We start from the raw sequence: 14,328 nt of genomic DNA on the forward strand, positions 1-14,328 counted from the left end.
CCCTCCAGACCTCCGCCTGTGCTGTCTTCTCTTCCCTTCTTCACCCCCTTGGCCTGAAAAGCAATTCCTTCTGATAATATAGGAACAACCAGCTTCTCCAGGAGTCTTCTCTGACCGCTTTCCCACCTGCCCGGCCTAGGTGCTTCCCATGTGCTCCTGCAGTCCTTGGGGTTGCCTCAATGCCACCAGGGACCGCCACAACCCCCACAAAACTGGGATGGACCTCACCTAATGCGCTTCTGCGTTCCCCAGCTCTGAGCACGGGGCTCTGCACGTCAGAGTTATCAGTTACTGACTGCCCAGGAAGCCATCAAGCATGGGTGAAGTGTGGAGGGGCCTCACACAAGTACTGAGATGAACAGACATTTCACTGGCATGGGTCCTTATAACACAGAACTACAGAAACTTTCTGCTTTCAACACTCCTTCAACTTTTCTGATTACTCCAGGGAGAAAGGGCCAGTCTGGTGCTCCTGTGCTTCCCACACTTCTCGATACTTTATAATCTCCCCTCCATCCTTTATTTATTTATTTTTTTAAGATAGGGTCTTACTTTGTCACCCAGGCTGAAGTGCAGTGGTGCAATCATAGCTCACTGCAGCCTCCAACTTTTGGGCTCAAGCAATCCTCCCATCTCAGTCTCCTGAGTAGCTAGGACTATAAGCACATGCTACCACACCCAGCTAGCTTTTAAATTTTTTGTAGAGATGGGGGTCACGCCATGTTGCTTCAGGCTGGTCTTAAACTCCTGGCCTCAAGCAATCCTCTTGCCTTGGCCTCCCAAACATAATCTCCCTTTTTAACAAAGAGAGGGCAGGCCTTAGGCAGGCTATAATATCTACTTAGAACAGAATTGCACCATTTAGTCTTACTCTATTTTTATAGTTTCCTTCTATTCATGGTCAGTTATACTGGCTTCCTGTTTACGGCAGGGATATAAAATATCTTTTAAAGTAAGTTGTATAAATCTTAAGTGAGTCCATTTAAAGACAAATGCTAAGTAAATAACAGTACAAGCGATACAAGAATATAGAGTGTAAAATACCACCAGATTTTAGGCTGGGTGCGGTTGGCTCACTCCTGTAATCCCAGCACTTTGGGAGTCCCAGGTGGGTGGATCACAAGGTCAGGAGTTCAAGACCAGCCTGGCCAACCTAGGGAAACCCCACCTCTACTAAAAATGCAAAAAAAACCTAGCCGGGCATGGTGGCAGGCGCCTGTAGTACCAGCTACTTGGGAGGCTGAGGCAGGAGAATCGCTTGAATGAACCCAGGAGACGGAAGTTGCAGTGAGCTGAGGTCGCACCACTGCACTCCAGCCTGGGCAACAGAGCGAGCCTCCGTCTCAAAAAAAAAAAAAAAAAAACGCAAGCAGATGCAAAATCTGGTGACATTCTAGTAAGGCCTGTAGTCTAGCTACTTGTATTGTGTCAGTGTTAACGCTCCGCTTTTGACAGTGTACTTTAGTTACATAAACTGTTACCACTGGGGAAAGCTGGGTGATGGGTACCAGGGACCTCTGTTACTATGTTTGCAGCTTCTTGTGAACTTATAATTATAGATGCTTCTTGACTTATGATGGAGTTATGTCCCAATAAATGCATCATAAGTTGAAAACATCTTAAGTCAAAAATCCATTTAAGGCCAGGTGCGGTGGCTCATGCCTATAATTCCAGCATTTTCGGAGGCCGAGGTGGGCGGATAACGAGGTCAGCAGTTCGGGGCCAGCCTGGCCAACATGGTGAAACTCTGTCTCTACTAAAAATACTAAAAGTAGCTGGGCGTGGTGGTGGGCACCTGTAATCCCAGCTACTTGGGAGGCTGAAGCAGGACAATCACTTGAACCCAGGAGGCGGAGGTTGCAGTGAACCAAGATTGCACCACTGCACTCCAGCCTGGGCGACAGAGCAAGACTCTGACAGACAGAGACTCTACCTCAAAAAAAAAAAAAAAAAAAGAGAATATGAAAACATTTAAAATTACACATGTGTTATAATAATCAAGACAGAGTGGTACTGGCAGAAGGATAGATTCACAGATCACCAGAACAGAAGGGATAACCCAGAAACAGACCTACAAGTATGTTCCCAACTGTTTTTTTGTCGTTTTGTTTTTTTGAGACGGAGTCTTTCTCTATTACCCAGGCTGCAGTGCAGTGGCGTGACTTCAGCTCACTGCAACCTCCACCTCCCAGGTTCAAGCAATTCTCCTGCCTCAGCCTCCTGAGTAGCTGGGACTACAGGCGCCCGCCACACTGCCCAGCTGATTTTTTTTTTTTTTTTTTTGTATTTTTAGTAGAGATGGGGTTTCGCTATGTTGGTCAGGCTGGTCTTGAATTCCTGACCTCAGGTGATCCACCGGCCTCAGCCTCCCAAAGTGCTGGGATTACAGGCGTGAGCCACCACAGCCAGCCCCAACTGTTTTTGAACAGTGCAAGAGCAATTCAATGGAGGAAGGACATCTTTTCAACAAATGATGCTGGAGCAACTGAAGACTCAAAAGCGAAAAATGAACTTTGACCTAAATGCCACACTGTATATATATATATATATAAAACTCAAAAGATTTTATGTCAAATGTAAAATAGAAAATTTTTAGGATAAATCGTAGGAGAAGATCTTCAGGACCTAGGGCTAGGCAAAATTTTCTTAGACTTGACACCAAAAGCATAATTCACAAAAGGAAAAACTGATAAACTGAGTTTCATTAAAAATTTAAAGATTTGTTTTGCAGAAGACCCTGCTTACAAGATGAAAAGTTACAGACTGGGAGGAAATATTTGCCAATCACATATCTGAACAAAGGACTGTTATCAGAGTATATAAAGGACTCTCCAACTCCACAGGAAAAAAACCAAACAATCCAATTAGAAGGTGGGCAAAAGACGTTAGCAGACATTTCACCAGAGAAGATACACAATGGCAAATAAACACATGAAAAGACCTTCAACTTCACTAGCCGTTTGGGAAGTGCAAATTAAAAACAATGAGATATCAATTATCCATGTCAGGTGGCTGAAATAAAACATAGTGACAAGACAAAACTCTGGTCAAGATGCAAGTGTGGATCACTCCTATTTTGCTGGTGGACACAGAAAACAGTATAGCCACTGCAGAGGTGTGAAAGTTTTTTTCTCCCCTTAGAGACAGGGTCTCCCCATGTTGCCCAGGCTGCACTAGAACTCCTGAGCTCAAGCGAACCTCTTGCTGGGACTAAAGGCAAGTGCTACAGTGAAAGTTTGTCAGTTTCATATAAACATATAAAACTGAACATGCAACCACTATATGACCCAGCAATTACATTCTTACTCATTTATCCCAGAGAAATGACAATTTATGCTCATACAAAAACTGTACATGAATGTTCATGACAGCTTGATTTGTAATAGTCAAAAAACTAGAAACAACTCAGCTGCCTAGCAACAGGTGCTACAGCCTATCGTGGAATACTACTCAGCCATCAAAAGGAATTCACTCTTGATACTCTCAATGACTTGGATGAGGTTCTATGCTGAGTGAAAAAAAGTCAATCCCAAAACGTTACACACTGTATCATTCCATTTATATAATATTCTTGAAATGATAAAATTATAGAAATGAAGAATATATTATTAGTGGTTGCCAGGGACTGGGGCCAGGGTGTGGGTATGGGGGAGGTGAGTCTGGCTATAAAAGGACAACGTGGGGTTCCTTACAGCATCAAAAATGTTCTGCATGTGGGCTGTGGTGATGGACACAGATCTACACATGTGAGAAAACTGTAGGACAAAACACACACACACACACACACACACAAATGAGTACAAGTAAAACTGGGAAAATCTGATTAAGATGAGTACATTATACCATGTCAATACTCTGGTTCTGATATTTTACTACCTTACAGTTTTGCAAGATGTTACCATCAGAAAAAAATTAGGTAAAAGACGCACGATATTTCTCTGCATTAATTTCTCACAACTACGTGTGAATCTACACTTAGTCCAAAATTTAAAAACCTAAAAATTGCATATGTGGCTTGTGTTGTGCTTCCATTGGACAGCGCTGCCTTCAGGTTCCCATCTTTCCCGTATCTCCCTCCCCTTCCTTCGTCCAGCATGAAACCAGAGCTCCCCAGCCCCACAGTATCTGGCTCCTTTTGTTGCGAAAGACCCCAGTGCCTGGCAGGTAACCAACCTCTTTCCTTTCTGTTTCCGTCATCCCGAACTGGTAGTGGCCCAGGAGGAAGGGCCACACGGCCTTGCGGATCTCAGGCTGGATGCCCCCGTAGTAGATGAGGCGCAGCAGCTCCCGCTCCTCGTAACTCTGTGGTGGGTGGGGAGGAGCAAAGAGTTTGGTCAACAGAAAACCAGGGGGTGGCTTTAGTAGAGATGGAGTTTCACCATGTTGGCCAGATTGGTCTTGAACTCCTGACCTCCAGTGATCTGCCTGCCTCAGCCTCCCAAAGTGCTGGGATTACAGGTGTGAGCCACTGCACCCAGTCACCCTGAGCTATCTTATTTTTTTGAGACAGAGTCGCTCTGTCACCCAGGCTGGAGTGCAGTGGTGTGATCTTGGCTCACTGCAACCTCCGCCTCCCGGGTTCAAGTGATTCTCCTGCCTCAGCCTCCCGAGGAGCTGGGATTACCAGTATTTGCCACCACATCCAGCTAATTTTTGTACTTTTAGTAGAGATGGGGTTTCACCATGTTGGCCAGGTTGGTCTCGAACCCCTGACCTCACATGATCCGCCCTCCTTGGCCTCCCAAAGTGCTGGGATTACAGGTGTGAGCCACCACACCTGGCCACCCTGAGCTATCTTCTCACCAATATTCCTCAACTCCCGTGCACCTATCCTTCTAGAATACTAATTGGCAACGCCCTAACTGTATCATTATGATCTACTTCCATGATCTACCTGGGGGTATGATCTACTTCTATGATCTACTTCTGTGGTCCAGCAGTCCTGCTTCTTCGACCTAGCCCTCAGATATCCTGGCGTGAATAAGCAAAGTCATAGGTACTTGGATATTTGTCGTGGCATCGTATGAAACAGTCAAACCCAGGCAACTCTCCAGCTGCCCATCAATGGGTGAACATGTGTCCCTACACGGGTACGCAACACAGAGATGTAAAAGAGCAAGGGATACATCTATGGGAACCCATATAAAAAGGTGTTCAGCTAGGTGCGGTGGCTCACGCCTATAATCCCAGCACTTTGGGAGACCGAGGCGGGCAGATCACGAGGCTAGGAGTTCCAGACCAGCCTGGCCAATATGGTGAAACCCCGTCTCTAGAAATACAAAAATTAGCTGGGTGTAGTGGTGCCCAACTACTTGGAAGGCTTAGGCAGAAGAATCGCTTGAACCTGGGAAGTGGAGCTTGCAGTGAGCCGAGATCGCGCCACTACACTCCAGCCTAGGTGACAGAGTGAGACTCAGTCTCAAAACAAAACAAAACAAAACAAAAAGATGTTCAATGTGTATCGTTAAGTGGAAAAAAAAAATAAGTTGTAAAACATATGTAGAATTGTTCACTTTGGATTAATTTGCTTTAAATCATTTTTTTTTTTTTTTTTTTGAGATGGACTTTTGCTCTTGTTGCCCAGGCTGGATAGCAGGCTATCATGAACTAATATTTTAATTAATTTTCAGCCCATTTTTGCTGTGTGCTTATTTGAAAATATTATCTGGCAATTATTAATCTTGACTCAGCTCTAGGAAAATTTCTTGGCTGGGTGCAGTGGCTCACCCCTGTAATCCCAGCACTTTGGGAGGCTGAGGCGGGCAGACTACCTGAGGTTGGGAGTTTGAGACCAGCCTGACCAACATGGAGAAACCCCGTCTCTACTTAAAATACCGAGCATGATGGCACATGCCTGTAATCCCAGCTACTTGGGAGGCTGAGGCAGAAGAATTGCTTCAACCCAGGAAGGGGAGGTTGCGGTGAGCCAAGATTGTGCCATTGCACTCCAGCCTGGGCAACAAGTGCAAAACTCCATCTCAAAAAAAAAAAAAAAAAATTACTTAAAACAAATTAATCCAAAGTGAAAAATTCTAGCTGCTACATCATACACTAATATCTTTTGTGCACACTAGGATGACTTTAGCAGGTATGTGATGCATTGTGGGGTAGAGTTCGTCTGTTTTCTTTCTAAAATTTCATTTTCAGGCAAAGGTTTTGCAGTTACAATGAGTCAAGCTGCGGGGCCAGCAGGTCCTAACTGCACATGCGCGGTGGGAAGGCTGCCCTGAAGGGCCCCGGGGCCTGTTCCCTCTCACCTATTCACATTCCAATATTAGAAGCCTATTTCATTTTAGTCTTAGGTGTACTCAACCATAATGGCAAGCTCATTTTTGTATTTTTAGTAGAGATGGGGTTTTACCGTGTTGGCCAGGCCGGTCTCAAACTCCTGACCTCAAGTGATCCACCTGCCTCAGCCTCCCAAAGTGCTGGGATTACAGGCATGAGCCACCGTGCCCGGCCCAGCCGATGCTTAATAATAAATGCTTACAGACCAATTTGTTCTTTACTCCTTCCAGGTGAGCATATGTTTTATCTCCCATTCAATCTCCCAACTCATGGGCAGAAGTGAGCTGTAGGTCTTGGAACTCTCAAGAAGAGAAGGGGAACTCTAATTTGCATATGCAGAATCCAAGCACATCAGCTCAAGTCCTGGGCTTATTTGTCAGATAATAAGATGACCCCCTGGAGCCTCTGCATCACTGCAGACCAAGCCTGGCTATGCCTTACTGTGCTGTCCTGAAGGTACTGCTCCCAGATCCCGGCTGTCAGTCCCTGTCCAGCATCGCAGGGCAAGTCTGGAGACACGATCATGTGATTGACCAGGGCTGACAGGTGGGTCCTCACGGTGGACAGGTGTCTGCAGTAGGCCAGCCCTATTGAGGGAGGGAGAGCAAGTGTCATCATCCACCACCTGAAGCCCCTCACCTTGTCTCATGGGGCCTCCCAAATGCTGTCCCACCCCCCATTTTTAAAAAATTTTGTTTTGAGACAGGGTCTTGCTCTATTATTTATTATTATCACAGCTCACTGCAGCCTCAACCTCCCTGGCTGATGCGATCCTTTCACCACAGCCTCCTGAGTAGCTGGGACCGGAGGCACGTGCCAGCATGTCTGTCTAATTTTTTATTTTTTGTAGAGACGAGGTTTCACCATCTTGCCCAGGCTGGCCTCGAACTCCTGGACTCAAGTGATCCTCCTGCTTCAGCCTCCCGAAGTGCTGGGATTACAAGCACAAACCACTGCACCTGGCCCACTCCTGTTCTTACTAAACACCATGACTCAGTGAATTCTCGTCAACGTCCCCCTTTCCAGACAAGGAAGATGGAGCCTGATGCACTTGCTGGCTGGACTGCTAAATAGCTCTATAACCATAGGGAAGTCTTATCACCTTCCTCAGCCTCAGTCAGGGTGATGGCACCCTTCTCTGCTCTAAGCCAAAGCATTTAATTCATAGGCTAGAGGCAGAGAAGGGACAGAAAGGAAGGTGGCCAGTGACTCTGTGGGCTTGCTGTGCCTCTGTCTGCCTCTAATCCATACAGCAAGAAAGAGAATGTGAAACATGGACAACTCCTGTTCAAATTGGAGCTGAATAAGTATTTATCCAAAAGAAAGGAAATCAAAGAGATATCTGCACCCCCATGTTTACTGCAGCACCATTCACAATAGCCGAGATACAGAATGAACCTAAGTGTCCATCAGTGAATGAATGGATAAAGAAACCGTGGTATATTAATGCAATGGAATATTATTCAGCCATAAAAAGAATGAAATCCTGTCATGTGCAGTAACATGGATGGAACTGGAGGTTATGTTAAGCAAAAAACGCGAGGCACAGAAAGACAAATATCATATGTTCTTACTTATAATGGAATCTAAAAAAGTAGTTTTCCTGGAGGTAGAGAGTGGACTGGTGAGGAGGAGGAGGATGATGACGATGATATAATAGCTAACACTTACACAACACACACTGCATGGCAAGGAGCTGTTCCCAGAGTTGCATAACTTAACTCATCCCATTCTCCCCACAACCCTAGAAATTAGTTACTACTATTATCTCCATCTTCTTTTTTTTTTTTTTTTTTTTTGAGACGGAGTCTGGCTCTGTCGCCCAGGCTGGAGTGCAATGGTGTGATCTTGACTCACTGCAACCTCCGCCTCTCGGGTTGAAGCGATGCTCCTGCCTCAGCCTCCCGAGTAGCAGAGACTGCAGACGTGCACCACCACACCTGGCTAATTTTTTTGTATGTTTAGTAGAGATGGGGTTTCACCATGTTAGCCCAGCTGATCTCGAACTCCTGACCTCAGGTGATCCGCCCGCCTTGGCCTTCGGAAGTGCTGGGATTACAGGCATGAGCCACCATGCCCACCCATTATCTCCATATTATAGATGGAGTAAACTGAGGTACAAACTGGTTATGTCACTCGCCCAAGTCACATCGCTGGGATCTGAAACCAGGCCATCTCGCTCCAGAACTCGGGTTCTCAGTCACCGTCAGGGATGAGCCACATCGACCAACAACATTGTTCCAGACCCATCTCAACCCCCCACCCCTTCCTGCAGGAAGAGCTTCCATTTGGGTCTAATAAATACTTGCCCAAAGCCTGCTTCATGCCAGGCTCTGCATTAGGCACTGCGGATGGGTGGCAACAGAACAGGTAAAACCCCTGTCCTAGTGGAGTCACACTCTCCCTGCCTCTCCAGGCACTCAGGGTGTGAGCTCCACTGCTGTTTCACAGGCCCATGCAGGTTGTATTAAGATATTTCTAGAATCCCTGAATATACACACACGTTTTATCTTCCCCATATAGGCTGTGAGCCTGGGGAAATAAAACCAAAAAATCAAGACAGCGGGAACGGGCATGGTGGCGCATGCCTATAATCCCAGCACTTTGTGAGGTTGAGGTGGGTAGATCACCTGAGGTCAGGAGTTTGAGACCAGCCTGGCCAACATGGTGAAACCCCGTCTCTATCAAAACAGAAAAATTAGCTGGGCGTGGTGGCAGGTGCCTGTAATCCCAGCTACTCGGGAGGCTAAGGCAGGAGAACGGCATGAACCTGGGAGGCGGAGCTTGCAGTGAGCTGAGATCACGCCACTGCATTCCAGCCTAGGCAACAGAGTGAGACTCTCCCTCAAAAAAAAAAAAAAAAAAAAAGGGCTGGGTGTGGTAGCTCACGCCTATAATCCCAGCACTTTGGGAGGACAAGGCAAGTGGATCACAAGGTCAGGAGATCGAGACCATCCTGGCTAACACAGTGAAACCCCATCTCTACTAAAAATACATAAAATTAGCCGGGTATGGTGGCGGGCACCTGTAATCCCGGCTACTCAGGAGGCTGAGGCGGGAGAATGGCGTGAACCCGGGAGGCGGAGGCTGCAGTGAGCCGAGATCACGCCACTGCACTCCAGTCTGGGCGACTGAGCGAGACTCTGTCTCAAAAAAAAAGAAAGAAAGAAAAGACAGCAGAGAGGAAAACACAAAGCTTTTGGAGTCAGACAGGCCAGGATCTGAGTCCCAGCTCTGCTGCTTGTTAGCTGTGTGACCTTAGACAAGTCATTTTGCCTCTCTGTGCCTTAGTGTCTTCATCTGTTAAATGGAAATAATCAGAACACAAGTATTATGAATTTAATATTTAAGTTTTGGGGGAGGGATAAGGTCACCTTACTCGTTCTGCAGCTTCTGCTCATGAGAGAAGGAAACTGACATTCACTGAGCACCTACAGCATACAATACTAGGCGCTAGGGGCTTTCTACGTGGTCCTCATTCAATCCTGAAAACAAGTCCTCCGCTGCAGCACCTGGGGATGCAGTGGTGATTAAACCAAATCTCTGCCCCCAGGGGACCCTACTGTCAGGACCCAGGGATAAAATGTCTCCTGTCAGTAGGCAAGGAAACTGAGGCTCAGAGAGGTTCATGTAATGTTACTAAAACCAGACATTTAGGGAATAGAGGAGGAGAGGTCCAAATTCCAGAGCCAGTATCTCTTGATGTTGCTGGCATACAGCAGGCACCAACAGCTGCTCCACGGAGACACACTGGCAATGAAGCCCTATACGTACATCCATAGAAGGCTCTGGAGAGGATCTGGTACTTCATATTGTCACAGAGAAGTTTCAGGGGAGCCCTGCAGGTGGAGAAAGAGGGAGATGCTTAGAACAGATCCAAACACAGCCCAGATTTTCTGGAGAGGGTAACTATGTGTTATCTCTAGAGGGCAGATTAAAATCAACCAGTCAGGGATTTTAGTAGGGAGGGCTGCTATTATCTCCACTTGTACAGTATTATTGCCTCTTCTGCTACCAGTCCCAATATTCCCCTGAGAAATCACGCTCTCCACAACTCTCTGTCTGTGTGGTTTGCATGGGGATGACTCTGCCCACTACAGGACTCAGGTTGGAGTCATAGTGATCGGGGCAGAGATGGTCATGTGACCCAACCTGAGCCAGTGAGAATTAGCCCTGGGACTTTTGTTGGAGTTACTAGGTAACAGACACTTTTCTGCTTGGGTTTCTAAGCCAGTGGGATATCGGGCAGTGGCTGCTGGGAGCCATCTTTGCCACTGCATAGGAAGGGCCTGTCTGAGGATGGAATCATCATAGAGGCAAGCAGAGCCAAGAGCTGAAGAAACAGAGATTCCTATTTCGATCATCTGTATCCAGCCATGCCTGAAGCCACTGTGTCTCTGAACTTCCCAGTTATGCCAACACATTTCCTTTTTTACTTGAACCAGTTCGAAGTGGGTTTCTATCCCTTGCAGAAAGCGTTCTGATTTCTAAAGTGATCCAGTTGAATCAAGCTGAACCAAATTGGGATTCGGAATCTGGCTGATTGCTAAGTAGGTGACGTCTCAAAGCTTCTCTTTGTGTGGGATTTTTTCGGAATTTTTTGGCTAAAAGAGGTGAGAGGAGTCAGATTCTAGCATTGTTGGAGAAATCCAGGACACTGAAGGGAGTGTTGTACACTCTCGTAGAGGATAGAATGGAAGAATATCTGCATATTTGTTCTCAGGACATCCCAGGAGACATCCAGAAAAACAGGTAGACTGGGGCAGGGCAGGAGGAGCATAGCTGAAGTCCTCCACTTAGGCATATGGAGGCAGGTAGGAACATTAAGCAGGAAAGAGTCCCCCTTTGTGCCCTCAGGGTGGCGAGGCTCAGACTTGCTCAGGTTACGTGAGAATAGGATCACATCAACAGCTTTCCCACTGTAGACTTCCCTTTCTGCAAGGTAGTGAGTTCTCCATCACTCAAGGTGTGTAAGCAGATGCTACAACAGGAGAGGGGGCAATGGGTTATAGCAGCCTTTCTCACTGGTCCATGGACCATCAGCCCAAGAGTTACTTGGAGTTTCTCCAACATGTGGATTCCTGGGTCCCGCACATACCTACTCAGTCAGGACCTCTAGGAAGTAGTCCAGGAACTGGTATGTCTTGCCACCTAGCCCAGGTGATTCTGATGCACAATAAGAGAATCTCCAGGCCGGGTGCAGTGGCTCACGCCTGTAATCCCAGCACTTTGGGAGGCCGAGGCAGGCAGATCACTTGAGGTCAGAAGTTCGAGACCAGCCTGGACAACATAGTGAAACCCCATCTCTACTAAAAACACAAAAATTAGCCAGGAATGGTGGTACGTGCCTGTAGTCCCAGCTACTCGGGAGGCTAAGTCAGGAGAATTGCTTAAACATGGGAGGTGGAGGTTGCAGTGAGCCAAGATCACCCCATTGCACTCTAGTCTGGGTGACAGAGAGAGACTCTGTCTCAAAAAAAAAAAAAAAAAAAAAAAGAATCTCCAGTAATATTAGCACTTCTCAAACTTTAAAGTATACACATGGTCTTGAAACCGTGTTAAATACAGGTTCTGATTCAGGAAGTTTGGGATGAGAGACTCAGAATTTGCCCAGGTGCTGATGTTGGTTCACGGACCACACCCTGAGGAACCAGGGGGTTGGATGACTTCAAAAATTTGATGCCGACTCCCACCCCTTACATCCTATGGCTGATGACTGGACCATCCACTGGGACAGAAGCCCCGCAAGGACAAAAGGGTTCCATTCTCTCAGGCCAGGCCAGGTCGGACCAGGTGAAAACAAAACCAGTCTCATGAACTGGCTGAATAGTTTCAAAGAGACAAAACTATGGGCAAACAGGAGATGAGTTGAGATTTAACTTTATACAACAAAACAGGAAGTGTCATTTACTGAACAGTACCATGTGTAGGTGCTACATTCTGGCCACTTTAAACCATTACCTGAGCTGGTCCTTACCACAGCCATATAAAGCAAGAACTGGAATTTCCACTGTGTGGAGGCGCAAACTGAGATGTGGTTGTCATTAAATTATAGTTCTGGGATTATTCTGCCTTCTAGGTGTATGGTAGGGCTGCACTTGCTGTCCCCTTGTGGATGGGGCCAATGGGCTGTGAGTGGATATGACATGTGCTGCTTTTGGGCAGAGCCTTTTTAATTGTGGGTTCCAACCTCTGCAGTTACCTTTCCCTGTCACTGTGACTGGCAACATTCAAGATGGTAGCTGCTCCATCATCCAGGCCCTTTAGTGTGGGAAAAATAGCACCAGATGACCCATGATAGAAACACAGCATGCATGATAAATAAACTTTTGTTATAAAAAAGCCACTGAGATTTTAGGACTGTTTGTTACTGCACCATAACCTTGTTTATCCTGACTAATACAAGTGACCCTCTAACAGCTAGGATTTCATGGCCAGGATTTAACCTATATCTGCCTGGGTCCACAGGTTATGTTCATTCTGAATTCAGTGCAGGGTAAGATATGGGCATCTACAGACCTCTGGTACATCCTTCAGCTCCCTCCACCTGCAGCTCAGGCTCCTCATACCTCTCGTGGTTGCAGCCATTGGTTGAGCCACCATCAGCCGAGCCACTCTGTGAACAGGAGGAACAGGAGGACTTCCGGGGACTGGGCTGCCACAGGGATGGGAGGTTGCTCACGGAGACATCCATCAGATCCTGGGGCACTGTGGTGGATAGAAGGAGGGGCAGAAGAATCACCCTGGTTAAGCCTATGTGGGTCACAGAAATCTCACCCCAGAGCAAGCAGTTCACCCGCCCCAGCCAGCACAGAGACAGGAAAGACCCTGAAGGTGACAGTAGGGAACAGCAGCCCCGAACATCCTTGAGTCTGCCTGATCCAATGAAAGCCACAACCAAAATATGGTGGCCCTGAGAGATGGGCAGAGCTGATGACAGCCAAAGAGAGAAGAGGACACAGAGAGCCAAGAGCCAAGAAAACAGGCCCAATCCCAGAGCAGGAAGCCAAACCTCACCATGTTGTCACTTAGTCATACTAACAGGATGCTGCAGGAGGGGAGGGGAGCCTGCTGGGTGATTCTGGAGAAGAGACAGGCCTCACGGGTGAGATGGAAGGGAGCCTGACTCAACAGATGAGGCAGGGCACCCAAGTGCCAGAGACCCAGTGAAGCCCCTGCTGATGAAGAGGGCACCTGCGCTGTCCATGGTTCTGAGGCTAAAGCTGCTCCACCAAGTGGGTCTTAAATATATTAGCGACTCCCTAAAATAATGTGGGAGGCTTGTTAAAAAGCAATATGACTGCCTCACACTCTGGCCTACTCAACTAAATCCTGGAGACAGAGCTCTCAAATCTGTATTTCTAAAGCAATTTTGATACAGCAAGTACATTCGACAGACTCTGATTTCCCAACTTGTGGACACTGGTGATTCCTAACCAGTCATTCTCAGGATACAGCACTTATAGCTTCCTTTATTTTTCTTTCTCAGCTTCGTAAAAACTGCAGTGTCTACAAAGCCACATAACAAACATACTGGGGACATATGCATTACAATTTCTATAGTCAATTTCCTGGCCTCTTGGTACTCCTAGACAGACGCAAAAGCTTTACTTTCCTTAAAACAGGGATCCATAAACTTTTCCTGCAAAAGGACAGCTAGTAAATATTTTAGCGTTTGCAAGCCATTTGGTCTCTGTCATAAGCACTTGACTCTGTTGTTGTAGTCCAAAAGTAACCATAAACAAAATGTTAAAAAAGAAGCATGCGCACATTCTAATAAAATAAATAAAACTTTATTTACAAATAGTGAAATGTGAATGTCATATCATTTTCATGTCACAAAATATTACTCTCCTTTTGGCTTTTTTGGATCATTTAAAAATTGAAAAACCATTCTTAGCTCATAGGCTGGTACAGAATGGGGCTGAATTTAGCTCATGAGTCTTAGTTTTCTTTTTTTTTTTCGTTTTTTTTTTTTCTGAGACGGAGTCTTGCTCTGTCACCCAGGCTGGAGTGCAGTGGCCGGATCTCAGCTCACTG

At 46.5% G+C, this 14,328-nt stretch overlaps 1 protein-coding gene across 1 annotated transcript in view; it reads right to left on the reverse strand.

The window, feature by feature from the left end:
- SGSM1 (small G protein signaling modulator 1) overlaps nucleotides 1-14,328 on the reverse strand; it is a 78,759-nt gene that overhangs the window by 35,833 nt on the left and 28,598 nt on the right. Inside the window, exons 8-12 of the mRNA XM_026447490.1 lie at nucleotides 13,085-13,218; nucleotides 12,858-12,996; nucleotides 10,063-10,127; nucleotides 6,730-6,875; nucleotides 4,174-4,302 (exon numbers count right to left, since the gene is read on the reverse strand). Of these exons, the coding sequence (XP_026303275.1) occupies nucleotides 4,174-4,302; nucleotides 6,730-6,875; nucleotides 10,063-10,127; nucleotides 12,858-12,996; nucleotides 13,085-13,218 (613 nt within the window). The remainder of the gene's footprint in view (nucleotides 1-4,173; nucleotides 4,303-6,729; nucleotides 6,876-10,062; nucleotides 10,128-12,857; nucleotides 12,997-13,084; nucleotides 13,219-14,328) is intronic.

Source organism: Piliocolobus tephrosceles, chromosome 19 (genome assembly GCF_002776525.5).
Source record: "Piliocolobus tephrosceles isolate RC106 chromosome 19, ASM277652v3, whole genome shotgun sequence".
NCBI lineage: Eukaryota > Metazoa > Chordata > Mammalia > Primates > Cercopithecidae > Piliocolobus > Piliocolobus tephrosceles.